The 21212-nt window shown below is 36.1% G+C and overlaps 1 protein-coding gene across 4 annotated transcripts in view; it reads left to right on the top strand.

Annotated features, from left to right (window-relative positions):
* The window catches only part of edil3a (EGF-like repeats and discoidin I-like domains 3a), a 254954-nt gene that overhangs the window by 142838 nt on the left and 90904 nt on the right, over window positions 1-21212 (top strand). For all 4 annotated transcript variants that reach the window (XM_017695575.2, XM_017695577.2, XM_017695576.2 and 1 more), the window contains exon 6: window positions 20605-20786. In XM_017695575.2, the coding sequence (XP_017551064.1) occupies window positions 20605-20786 (182 nt within the window). The remainder of the gene's footprint in view (window positions 1-20604; window positions 20787-21212) is intronic.

Below are 21212 nucleotides of genomic sequence, written 5' to 3' on the forward strand. Positions count from 1 at the left end.
CAAAGACAATCTCTCTTCGAAAGGCATGTAAGAGTGTTCAGTTAAAGAGTGAGCAAATACTTCTACTCACACACACCCACACCCACACATATTCCAGTGGAGCTGCCACTGCACATTGAACAAATGGGAATTATCTGTCATTTAGCCTTTGGTGCCACTCTTGTTGATGGTCATATCAAGGCAAGCTTACTTGACAGCTACATTACATGCTGCTATTTTTGTACAATCCAACTGAAGTGGTAGCATGAAATAAAAAATAAATAAAAATCTCAAAAGGTTTTAACATGTTCAAAGGCATTAATGACAAGCCATTGCCTTTTAATCATCAAATTTGGTCTATGCTATGCATATCCATTGTGCTGTTTGCTATATTTAGAGAGTTGGGGATAGGGGAACAAAGAGAGAGTAAGAAAGTGAGAAAGATAGCTTGAGAGAGAGAGAGAGAGAGAGAGAGAGAGAGAGAAATGTCCTCTTCCCCAGAAGAAATGTCTTATCACAACAAATCTGAGAGGATATTAGTTTTCTCAAAATTGTTTGAGATAGCACCAAGCATTTATTAAATAAGAGACAAGGCCTCTACATCTGCCATCGAGATTTGCCATTATTACTATACAGATTGAGAACAATTTAATTTTGCCTTTCAGAACAGCAGTAAACAGTACACAGTTCATCACCTCTGTTCAATGAACACATTCAAACCTTTACTGAAAGTTACCATGGCATTATCGCCTTTGGATTGCTTATGCATATTCATGAAGAGCTTTAACACCTTGCGTTGGAAACTCTTGAGGAGAGGTAGCACCTGCTCAGAGCAGGGTTGACCTAAGCCCTGTCAGGTAGCTGTGCCCTCCGTACTGCTAAAATCGATTGCGGCTAAATTCCAGCAGCCAATTTGACTGCCACTTTCTCTCTCCCGGTTTCACCTCTTTTGTCATGTGAAATCTCTGCCACCTGCTCTGCTCTCTATAGCTGCTTGGCACTCTGAATCACTTGCATGGTGCAATTCCAAATCCCTCACTTCTTTGTTCGAGAGCGAAGGCGACGTGGCTTCCTCTTGAGAATGAAATATGCAAATTTAAGGGAAGAATAGAGCCCATGCGCAAGTAGTATTTCGAGGCAGTACCCAGGGAGTCTTGCTATAGCTTATGCTCAACAGAGTTGGAGCCATTCGAAATAGTCCGACTTGCAAACAAACAGATCTTGAATAAATGAATCGGCAATGCAGGGCTTCTCTAGCTGTTAAACTATAAAATGATTATTTTATATATATATATATATATATATATATATATATATATATATATATATATATATATATATATATATATATATATATAATTTTGAAATCTCTAGAAATCTGGATTAATTAACAGTCAACATTAATACTCAAATTATTCAACATCACCAAAATTTCACAGTTTAAAGTTTAGCATGTCTATGACAAAGCCTTAGTCACAAAGACTAAATATTCAGCCTAAATTGACATCAGTGTGAATGAACAATCATGACACATTTCTCTGTCAGTCCCTGTTGTACTGTAAAGCATTTAGATGTAAACACTTTCTTGGGGGTGGGGGTCTCTGAGGTCTTTTTCAAAGGGGAGAAACATGATACTCTTGGTTAACAGTACTTTACTCCACCCACTGGTGCATGGTGACATAATCAAAAAACAAAATATGTTTCGTAGGTGGGAAAGTCATCACATTGTGATGGAAGATTATGGGAGTTTTTGAAAGTAATTTTTGTATGAAGTGTCCTACACCAAAGATATTGCGTTGTCACTGTTAAAACAGAGAGGCATTGTGAATAAAGATGCACTGCATATACACTGAGCTATAGAAAACTGGCAGCGTGTGTTGTGAGCAATGAACAATATGATTCTTTTTCTAATTCTGTGTTCATACTAGCAGGTCAGAGTTATCACAGTGAAGTACACAGTGTTTAAAGAATAAATGTGGAGCCTACTTTTTATGAATTACGTAGAAATAAACGATGCAAATCAATTAAACTGAAACAGAAAACCAAAGAAAAACTAAATTATTCAATTCATGGCTATTATTAAAGGAAACACTAGTTCATGCTGTGCACAGATCCCCCTTGGTAGGTTTACTAAGCTTGAAACTTTTGATACCTAAATTTTCCTAATCACAAGTCAAAAAGCTGTCATGGGTGAAAGCTAAAATTTTTTTATTGAGTAAAGTAACTGATTTGACACCTCATTCATTTGGAAAGAGAATGTCAGAGTAGGGTCACAGGGGTTCCCAATCCCAGTATATTGAAAGTTCCCAATCCCAACATCAGAGAGATTCCCAGTCCCAGTATCACAAGGGTTACCATATACTGTATCCCAGGAGTTTCTAATCCTAATATCACAGAGGTTCTCAATATCACTATCATGGGGTTTTCCATGCACAATATCTCAGGAGTTTCTAATCCTAATATCACAAGGGCTCCCAATGCAAGTATCACAAAGGTTTCCATACACAGTATCATAGGGGTGTCTAATCCAAATATCACAAGGGTTCCCAATCCCAGTACTGATGGCTCTAGTACATTTTTGTGTTTTGCGCTCATTGCTTTAATATACTGCGTGTGTGTATATATATATATATATATATATATATATATATATATATATATATATATATATATATACACACATACATATACACACACTATAAGAATATGGTAACTGTATCAACAGGTGCATTTTTTTGCTTTGTTTAATGGTTGCATTGCTGAATGTAAGCTGTGACCCCCTGAAATGTACACCCCCCCCCCCTCTCCTCTTGTCAGACCGTGATTGAACTAATAAGGTTTAAAAAAAAAAAAAGCCAGTATTGATTTCAAACTGACTTTATGAAAAACTTTATGCTGTCACACTTCGGATGGTATTTTCTCAGCATGTATGTTGATAATTATTAATAAAATGATAGTCTGAGTTTTACTTTGGAAGTATTGTTTTTTCTGTGTAAGTATGTAACTGCTGCTATGATACTGTTAATTTTATCTAGCAATAGGATTCAGATTTGGGGTTTGCAGTGTCATTATTATGATATTGTTATTAGAGGAGCCTGTAATGTATTGAAAGAGCAGCTGTTTGTATTTTTGAAAAATTGCAATTAAATATAAATTCTTTTGTTAGCATTTTTTGAAAAGTATTTAAAATTAACTTTATGTGTAATTGCCTGTGTGTTTATGTGTGCTTATACATAATATGCAAAAAAAAGAGTATACTATGGTATTAATTATCATACTATGTGCTATCAGTATGTAAATGTGTGCTGTCAGTAGCACATACGGTCATGTTTGCAGTATGAATTCTTACAGTCAAGCAGCTTAGTTACTGTAAATGTACAAGTTTCACTTTTATGTCAAACATGAATTTTTTTTGTTATATTTTATAAAAAATATTATTTAATTAAAATTTATGAATGAATACATTTTGACCTGACCTCACTGGCATGATGACCATACATGTCAAACGCCAAAATGCCAAAATACATGTACTTGTGGACCACTATAATAAGTGGTAATCCCAGCTTCAGCACCATTAGTTCTGAGACTGAAAACACAAACATGTGAATGTGTTGTATTAAACAGCCCTAACTAATGAATTTTAACTCAGTGACCCCTCAAATAGTTCCTTTAAATTGAACACACCTCTGGGTGCTCCTGGACTGGTGTCGCTGCTGCAGGTGTTTGGCAAATTAACAGAAGCCTGCAGATTGAAACCTTTTCTCCACAAAGAAAATGTCACTACAATTTTCTTTGACATTTACTGTAGAGAAGCGCAACATGAATATCTTGTCAGAATGTTTGCATATTTGTGATTGTGCTTCAATGACAGTGTTTGAAATGGAATAGTCTGTATGTTTTACTCCGATGTTGGGAATTCAATGCATATTTCATTTGCTATTACACTGCATGAGTTACGGCTCGCTGGATTGAATATCAATAAATTTCACATTATTGACACAGCATGCACATGGTTAGAAATAATTAGCAAAAACTCTAGAAGAATCTCTAAGCTGCTGAGAAGGAAATGTAAGGCCCAATGAAGTAGCACCAAAATTGCATGTAGTTTTCTTTGTCATGCATGCCCATCAGTTTTGTTTTGACAGCTCATTTACCCTAGTCAATGATCCATCTTAGCCTTACTTAGTTTACTTCTTACCTCTTTCTGTACAGAATGGCTTAGACTTTGTTGCCGCTGTCAGAAGAAAGCCTTGTATGTCCAAAATGGTAACTTTACAGAAGAAGTAAAAAATCTACTTTAAGTCAATGTAAACAGAATTTTTTGGACCATTTCTTTTGGTCCATTCATCATGAAATTTACACACAATATAAAGGACAACAGGCATTTACACAATTTCAAATTCAAATTCATCATTGATATTTTCAGCATGTCAAAAACTGAAAAATGCAAAAATCAAAATACAAGGTTTTCTTCCCACAGTGGCGATATGCAGAATGTCATGCATATCCAGAAACAATTCATATAATCATCTAATAGATACTAAAATATACTGATTGTACTTAAAATCTCCTGAAATTATGGCCACTCCAGAGTCATCTTAACTTTTTTTAGTCATCATCTCCGGCTCTGTTTGAATATGTTTTCAGTTTTTTCCAGGAGTGAGTAGCTCCTCTCTTTCCACTCTGGACTGCAGTGTATTCTAAGTACTACACACAACATGTTTGAAAAATGTGAAGAGTTTGTGCGCAACCCTTTAAAATCCCATACATTACATATTAAGGTTTATTATTCAGTAATTACAGGGACTTCAATGCAAACTGGTTGAGCTATTCTTAGGTTTTAAAAGTGTGTAATAAAACTTTTAGCCCACCAGCAGGCCCTGGCCTTTTATGAGGTGTAGGTTTGAAGAAACTTAGAAGTAAGTGGCGCTTTCTTCAGCTCAGGTCGAGGTGTGTCTGCACGTGTGAACAAGAGACACAGAGAGAAAGTTCCTGTGAAAGAAAAACATTGTGTTCCTGTGAATAGAGATGTTTTTGTGAAAACCCCGTAGGTGTCTCTCCATGCTTCGTACAAATCAGCCGTTGCCTAACTTCTCACATTATTCACCTTATCACTGGTTTCCATTAAATGCAAATGCAATTTCTAGGAAGACTTCTTTAAGACCTTTTCCTCCTCTTTTTTATTTTTGAGTGGACAACAGAAAATCAAAACAATCATTTTACCCTAGTTGTTTGTCCTTGATTGTATGGTTTTCTCAGATGCATTGAAAAATGGTGTAGAAGAATTCCGCTGACTTTTCCATACTCTACTGGTAAGGGCTATGGATACTGGACTGAATATACAGAGATTTGATCAACATTGAGTGGTTTATTTTGCTTCTATTTTAGCTAGTCTCCGCAGTTAATAACAATATCCATACTATATTTTGAAAGGTGTATGCATTTCTCTGGATTTCATTATCATAAAAGTTCAACCAAATACTTCAAAGTTCAGTCAGTTTTGTCAGTAGTAAATATGAAACTAATCTGGTTTATGATAAATTTGCAAAATTAATTCAGAACGTTGTACAGTTTCATAGCTTTCGAAATAAATAGCAGGAAGCTGTAAAATGAGAAATTAAAGGTGTGTCCAGAGTGGTCGCATCAAAGTTAACATGTTAATGTGATACATTTTAATGCCACGATTTATTTAAATGCTTAGTGCATTTTTCTGATTTTAACCTTAAAATTCATCATTCCAGTGAGAAGCCCAGCCTGTTATTTACAGCTACTTCTATTTTCTGTCTGAAATACATTTAGCGTTACATATAGCGTTATATATCTATCATAGGGTCATTTTTTTTATGCAGACAAGACAAATGTGATTACTCATGATTAACCTACCAAAATAATGTGATTAATCAGGATTATGTTTGTTCATTTCATTAATGATTTGGTCAGCCCTATAGTCCAGGAGGATGAACAGATCTATGTATGGCTTTAAAAGTCACAGGGAATGTTGGGAATCAAGAATGAATTTACAATGAAATTGACATCCTGAAAGCCTCATAATGGAAATTATTGCTGATTACATCTTGAGGTACAAAAATGTTAATTAGAAAAACTAGAAAAAAAAAATTGTTCATGAATTAAGTCTACAGTACGTAATTTGATGTATGTGTTAACAAAAAAAATATGAAATATCTAATGAACTTCCAGAGGGACATCGTTATACTTATTATTTTTAAATCCACAGTGTACACATTATCAATGTATATACCATTAAACTAATTATCAGTGTAGTCACATTTTGGTGCCTCTGTTCAAATTCCACAAGTTTGTTGATTTTCTAAGTGAAAATACACACATGCCCTCTACAAAGAACACACTTCTGCATATTTTACTGCACAATTCCTGTTTAATAATGAGTTAAAAATATTGGGTGCGATAAATTGACAGGGTGTGTTCATTTATTTTCACGTAGAAAATCAACTAAACATAGCAATTTGGTGTGTTCAAACATTGGCATATGACATATAACAAGGGAAACCAATTTTTTTGAATAGTGCTGTAGATCCTGTATTAGTTTCTCTAATTATATCAACATAGGGTCTTGTATTATTCTAGTCCAGTTTATTGCTCTGCTGCTGTACTGATTTTACCATTATGTTGAGTTTTTTGCAAATTTATGCATAACTGCATTACATTTCCTGCTACTTTTTGTAAAATGTTACAGATAATTAGAATTTCCATCAACTATAACATCACTTTAAAGCAATAAAATGTACATGTTTGCAAGCCTGTCTGTTGTTACTGTAAGACTTTTTTTCAAACGCACCTTCTTCTTCTGTGAAAATCTTCCTTCGTAGCTCTTGCACAACACACTGAGCTGGGTGACGATGTTAAATTGCAGAGTCCGTAGGCCTGCTGGGGGAAGGATTTAGCTGTAGCTGTAGCTGTAGCTGTGCTGTCTTGGGGGACAGCCACTGTCTAGACCTCAGACGTATGTGGCAAGGTCAGCTTTAGACCACCGCATGCAGCTGCTTTGATGTGTTGCTAGCAGGCAGCTAGCTAAATACACCAGATCATCATAGCCGGAGAGAAACGTCACCCTGGAGTCTCGACTCCTGCCAGACAGAATATAAATCACAGTTAGAGAGTGAAGTCCACTCATGGCTCTTGAGTGGTCTCCCTTTGCTTTGACTGGGATGAATCCTGTCTAAAATGCCTGAGCCTGATTTGCGATTGCTATCACAGCATGCAGTATTACATGAGCTATATTTGGGTTTAAACCATTTAAATACCACAGCATGACCATGTTATAATTGCACTTCACTTCAAATTCTACTAGAGCAGGTATTTAGGGCAGTGGAAGTGCTGTTGGATTAGCCATGGAGGAGTAACTCGAGTTAGCATTCAAGTGTATAATGTATAGCGCTATCTCCAAGCTGGACTATACTTAGAAACTCAGCTTAATAGAGCGTGTTTAAAGACAAGTATGCAGGCATAAAATGGTAAGCACTCCTCGGAGCTTCCGAAATTAATCTCTTTGATGTTCAGATTTAACATTCAGTGCAGAGGGAAGAAAGAAGAATGGGAGGGAGGATTAGCTCATGGAAAAAACACAATCTTGGATATTGTTTTGACATTGCTGAACTCTGAAGCCACGGATTCGACGTAAATACAAAGCTCGGCAAGAGTGTGTCGTGAATATAGGTGTCATAAGTTTATCCCGTGACATTACTTTGCTTTGATTCCTCACAAATACAACTTTTGATTGAAGGATAAAAAGGGATGAGCCACAACAGAAACACGTCTGATTCCTGCGAGCTGAGCGGAGAGATTGAGATGAATCTGTGGTGAGCTACTGAGGGCCTCGCCTTGGTAAATATTAGCATTCAGTACCTGCCGTGTGGGGAAAGCAGGGAAATGTCAAACCACAAATTGAATAGAAGATGTATATCAACAAAATGCCTTATGTGCGGCCCCAAACAATTGGAGCACAGCGAGGCAAAAGTGTTTGCCCTTTTTTTTTTAGGGGAATAGCAGATGCTAAAAATGCTAATGGATATGAATGTTCAGGGTGCGACCCCACAAGAACATTCCAGCTGTCCTTTCAAATTAGAAGTGGTAGTATGTAGTATGATGAGTTCTATCCATTTGTAAGGGGCAATAGCTGGAAGATTTTGAGACTAATAACCACCTGAACCATCCTTGTATAAATCCTCCATCTGTCCTTTTAACTTTCTGATGGAATGTTAGATTTCCTTGGAAGTGGGCATAGTTCTATAAAATGCTCATCCTACTAGATATCCCTAGCCACAGGTAGTAAGCCATTCGATTCTGCTTCAAGTGCAAATATGAAGCATTCGCCATATATGTTGTGATGTATAAGACTAATCAAGCTGTTCGTACAATGTGGTATTCTCTTCAACTATTAAATCCAGGAAAAAATTTGTGGTAGCATCTCAAAAAATATTATTGTGAGACTTTGTTTAACAATGACTGCTGCTGTAGCAGCCAGACTAAAGCATAGGCCTCAAACACATTCACAAAGAATATTTACCAACAAATTAACATTATTTCAACGGTGAGGGGAAGATATACAGCACTGCGCAAACATCATTTATTTGTTTAATTTCCTAAAAAAAAACAGCTATTATGTATATATCTCCAATTTTTCAAGTGATTTCTAAGATAAACATCAGATAATCCTCTTACCTAAAAAAGGGGAAAACAAGCAATCAGAAAATCTGTGGAACAAAAGGAGTTATACTGAGAAAATGGGATTCAACAACTTTGCAACACCACAAGTATTTTTACTGTCAGATAAATACGTAAAGCTACTAAAGCTTTCATATTTGAAGAAAAAAAAATGCAAATGAAACAAAGAAGCTGCTGATGGACTGAACGGACTGTCTGCTCTAGTATCCTGACCTTGTGATCATTGAATGGGTTTGGGATTACTTAAGACTGTAAGAAGCACAAAATGCAACCAGCTTCTAAGATGAAACTTTAGAGGTGTGGAAAAATATCCCACTGAAAGCAAGTCTGCATTAAAGAATGGAAGCTATGACAAAGGCAAAGGTAATTTGATATTATATTTAGTTGTTGACGTTCATCTGTTAAATACTCTTTCCCATTCATTCATGATGCTGAAAAATCAATACCTTGTCTGTATCAGCTGTTTTGACTGTAAATGAGACATGTATATAGTGATATTTGATGATATAGTGATTGCCATTGTTTTTGCCAGTGGTTTTGCTTCATAAAATTAACAAAAGAGCACTCAGAAGTTGATGAACATGATTTCCTGCTCCACATTTCTCAGAAGTGTTTTTACAGGTGTTATGTACAAAGTTTTAGTCTTTTGTACAGAGCTAGTGGAAACTAATTCACATCATTTTGAGATATTTCACTTAATTGCCTCAAATGAATTCAACAGCTGAATGGAAGGCTGACCTCGGAGGGGCTTTCAAACAAACCTTCATGTATGAAAACACTTAAAGAATGTATGCCCCAGGAATTTAGACCAAGTTGTGTGAATCTTTGGCAGTTCTTATATGGGGTTTGAGTTTATGAGCACTTTTTGAGACATTTGTTAAGAGATGGCAGAAATTCTTAGGTAGATCACCACCAGTTGCTTCAGGAATGATGTGAAAGTCTGGAATGTTTTTGGACTTTCCTGCTTCTTCTTAAACTTCTAGTCTTTAATTTAAAAAATGTAACTCTGTTACACACACTAGAAAAAGTATGTTCTGCTGGATGAAATTCTATTTGGTGAACATCTCTGTCTGGTTGTATGATTCACACACAGTAGCAGCAGGAAAGCTCCTAAATGCCATCCGTCAGACCTTTTAACTCCACACCACACTACTTCTTCTTCGTCTCCAGGTTTCTCATCATCGCTATTCTTTGGTGCTGTGTCAAAACACATGTTCATTAGTCAAACTCTCCCCAGGTCCTTGTTATTTTTCCATGCCTTGATCTTGGTCACTTTGTTAGAATCGTATTATGGCAATGACCTGCAGGGCATTAGTGCAGACTAGATCTTTGTTTACTATTACAGTCTCTTCCTGTGGCCTGCTAATGACTGCTGTTGTCAAAGCCTGAGAAAAATACTGATGTTTGCTGGTCTTTGAAAATACAAAACAATGTTCTTCACATTTTTGCATACGGTCAGCAGTTCAACAAAGACAAATGTGCAGAGATGTACAAAGACATGTCCCATTATTTAATTAATTGCATGTGTCACCTGTCTCCACACAGCAGCTCCAGTCTTCATGGTGGCCACTGGGCAACAGAATTCTGTATAGTCAGCAGATCAATTAAATTAAGTGAATGAGTGGGTGTCCAGTGGGCCACCATTCTTTTGGCAGCAGTGCACCCTGCCAAAGTCGTCTGCTTTCTTTGTAGTAGGTCTCATTGTTATACTAATAAAGGATCACCAATTTCTTAATTCTTTCTCCTAAAGCAGAGATGACCTGTGTCAGACCACAGGTCCGCATGCAGCCCACGGACAGATATTAATTGGCCCGTGGCTTCTGTTTAAAAGTGTGATATAAGTGGCTCATCAACCAGTATATTGCAGTTTTTCCTTTTACATGATGGTGGCAGTACTATTGTAAAATTATAATGTAATGCTCCAGACTATGATAATGAAATAAGCCAAAGTTTAAAAGCATTTTGTTCTCTGACTAGACCTGCAGCTTCATTTACTGAGTGATGTTTAATTAACTCTACAGCCATAAAGCACAACCTTGACACTGAGAACTGGCAAATTGGCAAGCTGGAGTTTTGAAAAGCGCAGAGAAACTAAAGCTACTACAAGCTACAAGCTGGATCTAACAGAATGAACTTGTGATCAGAGCAATTTCAGTAGTTCAATGAATATTAACCCTTTAAATACAAAGAACATGCCTATTTAAAGTGATTTCTGAATACAGTTGCTGCATTTGTTTAAAATGTTAAGTACATGATCTAACAAAACCAAAAATGTATGGATTTCTGTTTAGTTAACAAAGTAAACAAATAGGAATTTAATTTATACATTAGATACATTCTACTGTTACTTAAGGGCTTACTGATCCAATTTGCCCTGAACAATGCAACAACAAAAGAAGCCTTGTGCATCTTTTATACAGTTATAGGAAACATGGTAGCAGAAAGCTCTGAATCCATATGCTAATATTTTGAAAACTTAATATTTGTGAATAATATTTTGGCCCTCAGATATTTTGACATGGTACAAATCTAAAGTTTGGACACCCCTGTTCAAAAGCTCTCTTAGGAGAGAAATTGAGATTACTCAGGTGAGACTCAGGTAAGTTTTAGTGTTGGCTTAACTCAAATTAGTATCTCAGGAGCTGAATTTCTTAAATAGCAGAAAATGGCTTAAAGTCTCAAATTGATTTCAAAAAGGACTTACCCATGGCTAGAACAGGTCATTGCGATTAGGGGGAGCTCTTATTCAGAATATTTTTTTTTTGGTATATGTGCTTACACAGTGATATGCAAATACTTTTTGGTAACACTTTCTTGAAACGTTCTAGAACTCTTAATAGTTTTGGTATAAATGGAGATAAGTACAAAAATCGTGTGACTAACAAGTTTGTTTTTTTTTCCATTTAAACTGACAAACACGCCATATTTTATTATTGTAAAATATCCCCATATTTGGAGCAACAAATTGGTCAATACAAACACACACTGAATTTCAATGTAATGACACATATTTAAATAAATCAGAAACACACCAAATACCAGGTAGTTATAGCATAAAATAAGTGCACAAAATACAAAGATAGTCTACTGAATAAAAGGTAAGCACTCAGTAAAACCATAGTAACAATCATTGCTTTCTTTTTACAGCCCATATTCTGTTTCAGTTCTAGGTAATAGGCAGTGTCAGAGTCTTTATACTTTGTTTGTATACAGTCTTTTTACACCAACTACCTGGTGCTTTTTGTCCTAATTTCATAGTACTGTGGAGTTTGTATGTCTCACTCAGCCTGTTAATAATTATAACCTGTTGGGCATTTCAGTGTAATTTAGTTGGACTGTCTTGGAACTTTGCATCATAATACTCAATAAGTACCTAGTACTTTAGTTTGAGGGTGAAGTGTTAGCATTTTTCTGTTTATATTTACATCAAATAGAGCATAGCCTTTGGACTAGTGAATACACAACAATGACACTGCTATTGGGAATTTAAAAGGTGACACTTGCTGTAGTCATGATAATGGAGGCGTCAGCCGATCAGATTATTGAAATGAGGCACAAAAAAAAAAATGGTAATGTGTCCCACCTGTAGTCAAGGTACATGCTGAAATTAGTATGGAGAGGATTCAGTACTTGAATGTACATTGATTGGGAGGTTGGAATTATATTATGGAAAATTGTTTTTCAAGTGAATACTGAAAAAAAAAACTGAATAGATTTTTGGAAAATTTCACTCTGAAAACCAAAGGCCTGTTGTCCCTTTTTAAAATGAGTCTTAGAACTTGTGCTCAACTCCAAGAGATTCAGTTCACTGTAATGTAAATGTTCAAGAGTGCATGACTATGAATTATAACAGTTTATGAAGAATTGGCAAAATCCACCTTATAGCGAACACACATTGGTCTGTTATTGTGGTCACCAACCTGGAGAGCTACATTCCTGAAAGATTAGATCTGATTAAACACGTGATTCAGATCACTGGTCCATCTAAATAGTTGGATCAGGTGTGTTAAATGAGGAATTGTACTGGAAGGTGGATCTCCAGGAGCATGCTTGGTGACTACTGGCCTATACCACTTTATTTTCAAAGTTGATGCACACCTGCTTCTCTGATATTATTTTGTAACTTCCTGAGCATTGGCTCAGTGGCCTTAGTGGTGAGAAAACAGGGTGATCTGATATAGATAAATAAATAAATAAATAAATAAATAAATAAATAAATAAATAAATAAATAAATAAATAAATAAATAAAAAAAATTGCAAAGTAGGTGTATGAGTTTGTACACCATTAGTCTCAGTATTAGACACTCGACCCACAGAGGTGTGGAGCATCTGATATCTGTTGTGTGGATACATTTGTAGACTCATGTTTTAATCTGTCTGATGAGACATGTACCTGCTCTATGTGTCTTTTGTTGTAAGATCTAGTTGCTGGATTAATAATCATTTGTGCCGGTCACAGCACCACATCTACAAAAGCTATTCAGCAGTTTCATTTTCCTTAAAGCATTTAGAAGATATCCTCACTCTGGCTGGCATATACCACTTTGTTCCCTGTGGGTGTGTTTTAGTTGTAGCCCTGTTTTGAAAACCCCCTGCGCCTACACATCACACAAAAACAATGGTCCATGACAGGTAAATTTGCACAGCAGATGGTCCTTTCCTGTCAAAGTAGATGGTTCTTCACAAAGCTAAGCAACAAAATGCACCTGAATCTCTAATGACATGCAGGAGTCTGGCTTGTGAGACTAGCATTCCAGTACTCTTGTCATTTGAAACCCTCTCTTGTTCAGAAATGAAACCTGGACTGCTGGTTAAGCAATTCTGTACTGCAATTTCAGACATATACATTAATTAATTTCCATATTATAATTGTACAAGAGATGCTTCAAAACATTTGCTGAGTAGTCCTTACTGCTGAAAAATTTAACACTGGAAAGAGGCAGAACAATCTCCCTCCTTCCCCTCGCCACCCCCCTCCAGGCCTGTCGCTGCCTCTGTCTCAATGATAAAGCACACATCCTTGCTCTTTTTACTCTCCGCCTTACAAACATTTACCAGGCCCGTGCTGCCACAGACCCCAGCCACTCAAGGACGTTGTTGACATGGCCGCTAAAAGACATATTTTGAAGAAGTATCAGCAGCGCCACTACCTCTTCATTGAGGAAAAACTCTTCTAACTGAATTAAGCTTTAAATAGTTCTGCTAAAGGGACGTTGAAGGTCATGGAGCAAACACAAAAAGGGTTGCTTTAGTGCTCCAACCTGTTCTCCTTCAGAAGAAAAGAACAGAGGGTTGTTCAGAATGCCATATCAAATACAGGTGTCCAATAACCAAACATCAAAACATCCTTTTTTCTCTTACAAGGACATTCAGGCTAAGGATAGAAAGCTAATCCTTGTGGTATTGATTCTGGTGGTGCTTAGTTAATTGAAAAGAACTTGAATTGTCTACAAGAGAGGTTAAATTGTCTGTAAATTGTCTTGGGACATTAGGAGATAAGAAGAAGAGCTATAGCCATAGGCTTCATGAAGCTTTTAATGCTTTAAGCTGTTTAATGTCAGATGTTTTTTTTTTTTACTCACTTTGTTTTAATGAAAAATTCACATTGTAATAGAACATATGCAATGACACATTTACATTATGCCTTTTTCAGTTCTGATTTTACCCACTTGCTTTGATGTCAACAAATGACCAATAATGTACATAAATGCATGATAAAATTATAATGTATCTGGGTCATTCTACAGAAACGTCTATCCATCAGTGTTAGGAGTGATACGAATCCTCATTGGTGTTACACATAAGAAAGGTAACAGCAGAGACAGTAACACCAATGATATTTTTGATGAAAAATGCACTTTACAAAAAGCCTGATACAGAGCATCAAACCACATGTTGTCAATCATGGAATATTCACTAAAATGTATAATTGAATCCATTTGTATTCTTTTTTTTTATAATAATGTAGGTCTCATCAGTGACGTCGACTAAAAGCTTCATATGAAATCATGAGCTAAATGAGAACATTTCTGATAACTGAAAAGACACAGTGGACTTAACATGATTTTTTCATAGATCCTTAGAAAGCAGGGAAAAGGAAGTCAAGTGATGTCATCAGTGTGATTTTTATTTCAAAATAAGAGATTTTTTGTTACGCAGTAACACCAGTGACATGCCTCCTAGGGACAACAACAACTTTCATTATATAATTTCTCATTTTTTTTGGTATTTTTTTTCTTACTGTCTTTTATGTATTCCATAGTCATGTATAGATTATTGTAGTTAAAATTGCAGAAAAATGTGTTTTTTTTTCTTCAAAATGCAGCACTCACCCTTTACACATGATTTTTTAAATTGCTAAATGGATTAATCAAGAAGGTGTAGTTCTTAAAATAACATTGTTTTAATTAAAAATGTAAAAAAAAATCAATAAAAAATGTAACTCTAAAATGTTTGTCAACTTAAATATATCTGTAAACGCTAGGGACACTAAAATGGATGTTTCTCTAGAATGACCCATCCCCTATGTAAAACTAAAATATTATAAAATATGTGATACCTAAAAAAGAAAATCGGTAACACTTTACATGAAGTGTTGACAAACTAACATGAAGTAATGCTTTAGGTAGCATGAACAAGACGTGAAGCAATGCATTAACAATGGTTACCTAATGTTAAGTAAACATGTAACAACTGCATTAGTTGATGTTTTCATATGAAGACTCATTAAGTAATGCATTTATTAACATGAACAACAACTGAGGTTCTACATTGATCATGGTTAACTAATGCTAAGTAAACATGTTACAACTTCATTAGTTTATGTTCTAGTGTTTTGCTTATGTACTGCAGTTTTACAATTTGCTTGAAAAAGCAATGTTTACTAAGAGTTGAAATACTAACAAGTACTAACTTGTTTTAGTTGCTTACCTCCGTTTACTGATGTAATATTTTGTACTTTGCACTGTATTTTTAAACGATAACACTTACTTCTGTCTGCTTTTCCCTCAGTTCCATTTCAGTCATTAAGGTTTAGTTGCTTGTTGGGGTTTCATTGTATCAGCTTGTTGAGGTGGTTCAGCTCCTGTTTTGCTTCTTTGCTGCTCACATCTCTCACTTTGGAGCTTTAATATTTTATTTTGGATGCAAAAGGGAATAAAAAGCTAAGAGTATAGTCTTCAGTTCCTATGCTGAGAGATTTGGGTGTACTGAGCTTGACTGGACCTTTTCAAATTACTCATTACTTTTGTATGTAAATGAGCACAAGGTAAAATTATTATTATTTTATATATATAAGCTTACATTAATATGCTACATTCTGATGTATGTTAAATACACGTCTGTGTGTATTGCAAGAAGGAATTATACAAACCATTCTCCCAGTCATTTCAGTCAGGCCTGGATGGGGCAGCATACTGAAATTATTTACTCACCTACCCAATTTCACATCCTTTTTCCCAATTTTATCATGCATGTGTGAATGGGACAGTTTAGGAAGTCACCATACATTTAGAAATTGTAAGTTTAAACACAATTGTATAAACAGACATTTTCCTCAAAGGAAACTCAGATACTCAGAGAGCATAACATGCTTTATGTTAAAACCAGTAATGTCTTAAAATGGGTTACTAACATCTATTAAATGTTACTAAAGGTTTATAAGGTCTTGTTCAGTGAATTTAATACACCTGATGTAAAGTGAAAACCAATAATGCCTTAGTAATGCATTACAAACATCTATTAAACCTCACTAAACATTAATAAGGTCTTGTTCAGTGAATTGAATGTACCTGATGTAAAAAGAAAGAGTAGTACTGTATTAGTAAAGTACTAGATACTTTAATGCTATAATCTGAAAGCATTACACAATGTTAAACAATAGACAATGTACACCTACACATTCAGCTTCCCAGTACAAAAAAACAAAACAACAACATAGATACATATTTTTCATAGTGTTATTAAATTAGCACAAAATGAAATGCTGCAAAAAAGAGGTTCATCACACAGCTGGTGGTGTGTCTCTGGTGTGGTAAGGGATAGCTCTGCAATGGAAGCAGTCTGTGCAGTTGTGTTGCAGTCTAGGCCGTATTTTGGAAAGATTTGTTTTGTTTGTTTTCTTCCCCTCGAGTGATCTAAGATGCTTTGTTTGAGCGCCATTGCTGGGATCTTGCTGGAGTATATGCGCCGAGACCGCCTGTGCTGAAGCTCAAAACTCCCGCTTTCTTCCAACCAATCGGATTAAACCAGTTATCCTCACCAGCCAATCACAGGTGACACTGCTCCTGCATCCTGCGCATGTAGATGGATTTCCACTAGGACGTTCAGAGTGTTTGCGGTGCTGCTACTGTGCAAAGTGCACTAGATACTCGCTGATGGACCAAGAAAGACCAAGAAAAACACAAGGATTCAGGCAGTTACCGAGGCAAAGCGGGTGGTAATAACAGACCTGGTCCAGCCAGCTGAGGTAAGTGTTCATCTAAATGTTCAGCTAAACGTGTTGTGATGGGAAGTTCGATTCATTCCACCAACTGATTCTTTTCGCTTCAAAGAATCATTGGAACCAATTCAGACATTCGGACAAACAAAACTTTTCTTTGTAATGTATATACTCAGCGTAATATGCTTAATTGCATATACAGTCTTATAATATCAAATATACATATGAGCAATACAAAATCTTCACACGAAATTATTCAGTCAGTTGAATATGATGCTCAATTCATAAGTTCAAAAGAACCGGTTCAGTAAAATGAACCAAACTTTCCACCCCGGTCTTGTTCTTAGGTCAAGCCACAGACAGGTATTTTTGCAACTAACCTGTGATGTGTGTTCAGTTTAAAATGGTTTGTAAAGCTCAAACTCTTTCATTAATATTTGAAAAAGTTGTGTTTCTATTCTATATTCAAATGTATTTCATCCTATGTATCTCTACAGTATATGTTAGTAGTCAAAATTCAAACGTATCCATGTACACTGTAGTAGCATTTGACTTTTCTGTTTATGTCGGTATTGACAAGTTATGACTAGTTATACCAGAAATGAAAATGTATAACTGTTCATGTTTGTTTACTCATTTCTTGTTGATGTTTTTAGACAACAAGCTAAAGGAAGAGAATGAGGAGGATGAAGCATAACAGCCAAATCTTTCCAAAATACGGGCTAGACCGCAACACAATTGCACAGACTGCTTCCATTGCAGAGCTTTCTCTTGCTACACCAGAGACACACCACCAGCTGTGTGATGAACTTCTTTTTCAGTGGCAGCATGTCATTTTGTGTTCATTTAATAACGCTATGAGCTGAATGTTTTTTTTTTTTCTATTTGTACTGGGAAGCTGAATGTGTAGGTATACATTGTTTATTGTTTAACATTGTGTAATGCTTTCAGATTATAGCATTAAAGTATCTAGTACTTTACTAATACAGTACTACTCTTTCTTTTTACATCAGGTACATTCAATTCACTGAACAGGACCTTATTAATGTTTAGTGAGGTTTAATAGATGTTTGTAATGCATTACTAAGGCATTATTGGTTTTCACTTTACATCAGGTGTATTAAATTCACTGAACAAGACCTTATAAACCTTTAGTGAGGTTTAATAGATGTTAGTAATGCATTACTAAAATTGTTTAGAATCTGCCTATACTATAGACGTTCTGTGCTTCACATATATTTCAAATAAAGGTTGCGTATCAGTGCCTGGCTTTGGGTGAACTGTTTGAGTAAAATGTTTAAATGGTACTGAACATTATGTGGAGGTTCTTTCACATTTTGAAATGTTTTTGACCGTGTCCATGCAATGATTCTATTAAGAATCAACCACTGAATGGTTCTCCAGGCCAGTGGTTCCTAACCCTGTGCTCTGCACATGTTAGTGCTTTCCCTGCTCCCACCTGATCCAACCAACCTGCTAATTAACAAGCCCTTCCTGGACCAGGGTTCTGAACTTCTGCTCTAAGACAGTGGTTCTTAAACTGGTCCTCAGGGCCCTCCAGCTGTTCCACATTACTTTATCCCCCTGTGTTCCAAATTATGTTGAAGCACAATCCTAGACTGCATGGGCGGCCCCCTGAGGACCACTTTAAAAAACACTCTGGTTCTTCTATTGTGCAGCTCCAAAGAGCTCTTTTTGGTACCTTCTTTAAGAATGTATAGGCAAACATTTCTATGAATATTGAAGGTTGTTTCAGTAAGCAAGTAATGCACCATAAAATCAACCACTCTACATCACTTGTCTTAGTCTATATATTCTTTGATTTTGTACTTGATTTAACTTGCATATATACACAAAACAAAGGAATTTTCTAAAGCATAGACAATCTGATAAAACATTCTTTTAACATTACAGTTCCATCTTTTATTTCATGTCCTTGCTTTTAATAGTTCCTTCTATAAAGTTCTGGGAATGCGACCCCGATGTAGGACATGGCCCAATTAAATCATACTATTAAAGGGTACACATTTTATCATAGGCTTGTAAAATCAACACAAGCTCCAAAGAAGATTATTTTGTTGGTGGATATTAGCGGGATTAACACTACAAATGTGAATGCTCAAGAGAAAAAAGAGCAAAAAAACGGAAACCAATATAGGCCAAAATCCTGAAGGACTCTGTTAGAGTGTCTTCATGAGTATAATAACCTTTCTAAAAAGCTTATTATAGGGTATTTAGACCTGGAGAGATGACTGGATAATCATTCTGTCGATAAAAGAAAACAAGGCATCTCTTAAAGAGACCCTCAGAGCACTTTTCAGGGTGGAAGATCTCGAGAGGAAACCATGAATTCCTGTTAAGAATCTTTGTGCTAACATTAAAAGTTGCATGTTTATCAAGAGTTGGTGTCATTAAATTTGAAAGACTGAACATGTTATGACCGTAATAGCTGTTCAGGTAAACAATAAACAAAACACAGTCGTGCTTAACAAGGCAGGGGAATCTCTATGGAAAGCTAAGGCATCATCTCAGAGGATGAAGGCAAGGAGATAATCTGGATAAGTGGGGCCAAAGATAGTTTGTCACTGAGCAGAATCTCAGCAGACATCTCAGAGGAGCAGGCAAGAAAGCCCAAAAAAGAGACAAACAGGGACAGTGACTGAGGCGCGATGTGAGAGAGTGTGACCGAAAGCAAGGTTGTGGGAGATGATGTTGTACCTGATTCAAAGAAAAAGCTGTGTCCTTTCAGTACGTAATGACCACTTAGCCTGACTCAGTGCAGTTTTACACAACACTTATTTACAAGCTGTTTTACCAAAACTTTGTATCTCTAAAACTGTAACTTTACAGAAGATGGACTTCTAATTTTGGACTATTTCTGTTGCTCAATGCATCATGAAAATGCTTGGTTAATGGAAAGGGATACTTATGCTTTCAAATAATGTAAAAAGAGTACAAAGGTTTATGATATGATATGACATTTGAACAGGTACACTCCCAAATCACCTGCATTCATAACTTCAAGTGGAATATTGTAAATGTTTGCAAACCACATTGATCATGTTTTCATCCTATCTTTATGCTGGCTTGCACATGAAAGCCTTTAATGTTTAAACCTTAGAAGATAAAGATAAAAAAGTGTGGTGAATCATTTCTTTCTTGTAGCTTATTAAAACAGAGCTATTCTCTCAAAAGTGTGGACCCTTAATCTTTAATCCACACCAGTGTTTTAATTTGTAAATAGAAGAGGAGATGATTTATTCTGATTTGAATATTTATGTAATTTGGTTTACATACAAAAGAAATGGAATGAATACCTAAACAGAGCTATTTTTGAATTACACAACACTACATTGTTATATAACTGCTTTTATGTCATTGCACTTTAGACTTATACAGATTTACCTCCCCTTGCTTTGACCTTGATTAACGGACTGGCTTGACCACATATCTTTAAATGTCCTTTCTGTGTCTTGACCAGAATGTTCCGGTCCACTTGGCATGGAAGGAGGCATTATCTCTAACCAGCAGATCACTGCCTCCTCCACACACCGCGCTCTGTTCGGCTTGCAGAAGTGGTATCCTTACTTCGCGCGTCTCAACAAGAAGGGTCTGGTGAACGCCTGGACAGCCGCCGAGAATGACAGATGGCCTTGGATCCAGGTAACAGATGCAACCAGAGAGACTGGGTGTAGACAAAGGTTCACCAGCACTAAATGAATGTTCAGCTAACCTGAGGACTCAAGTCTTAATAATGGAACCAAGCATGTTAGTTTTGCTTTGAGAGAGCTCAGTGGAATAGAAGGGGTCAGCGTTTTCAATAGTAATACCATCCTGCTGAGTCTGCATTTTACTAGATACTGCACAAGTACTGCACAACATTCACTCATTGGGCATTTTAGGAGGTATCAACCATTTAGGTGCACTTTATCCCAAACTATTCTGTCTACTAGTTTAAAGAGGCCCTTGTAGGACTACCATTGACCACATGTTATTTGGATTGTGAGCCATTTTTTTCTGTCAGGAAAAACAGAAAACATATTTGACAGAAAATGACACAGAACTCTATATATTTAAATATATTAAATA

The sequence above is a fragment of the Pygocentrus nattereri genome, chromosome 20 (assembly GCF_015220715.1).
Source record: "Pygocentrus nattereri isolate fPygNat1 chromosome 20, fPygNat1.pri, whole genome shotgun sequence".
In the NCBI taxonomy this organism is placed as follows: Eukaryota; Metazoa; Chordata; class Actinopteri; order Characiformes; family Serrasalmidae; genus Pygocentrus; species Pygocentrus nattereri.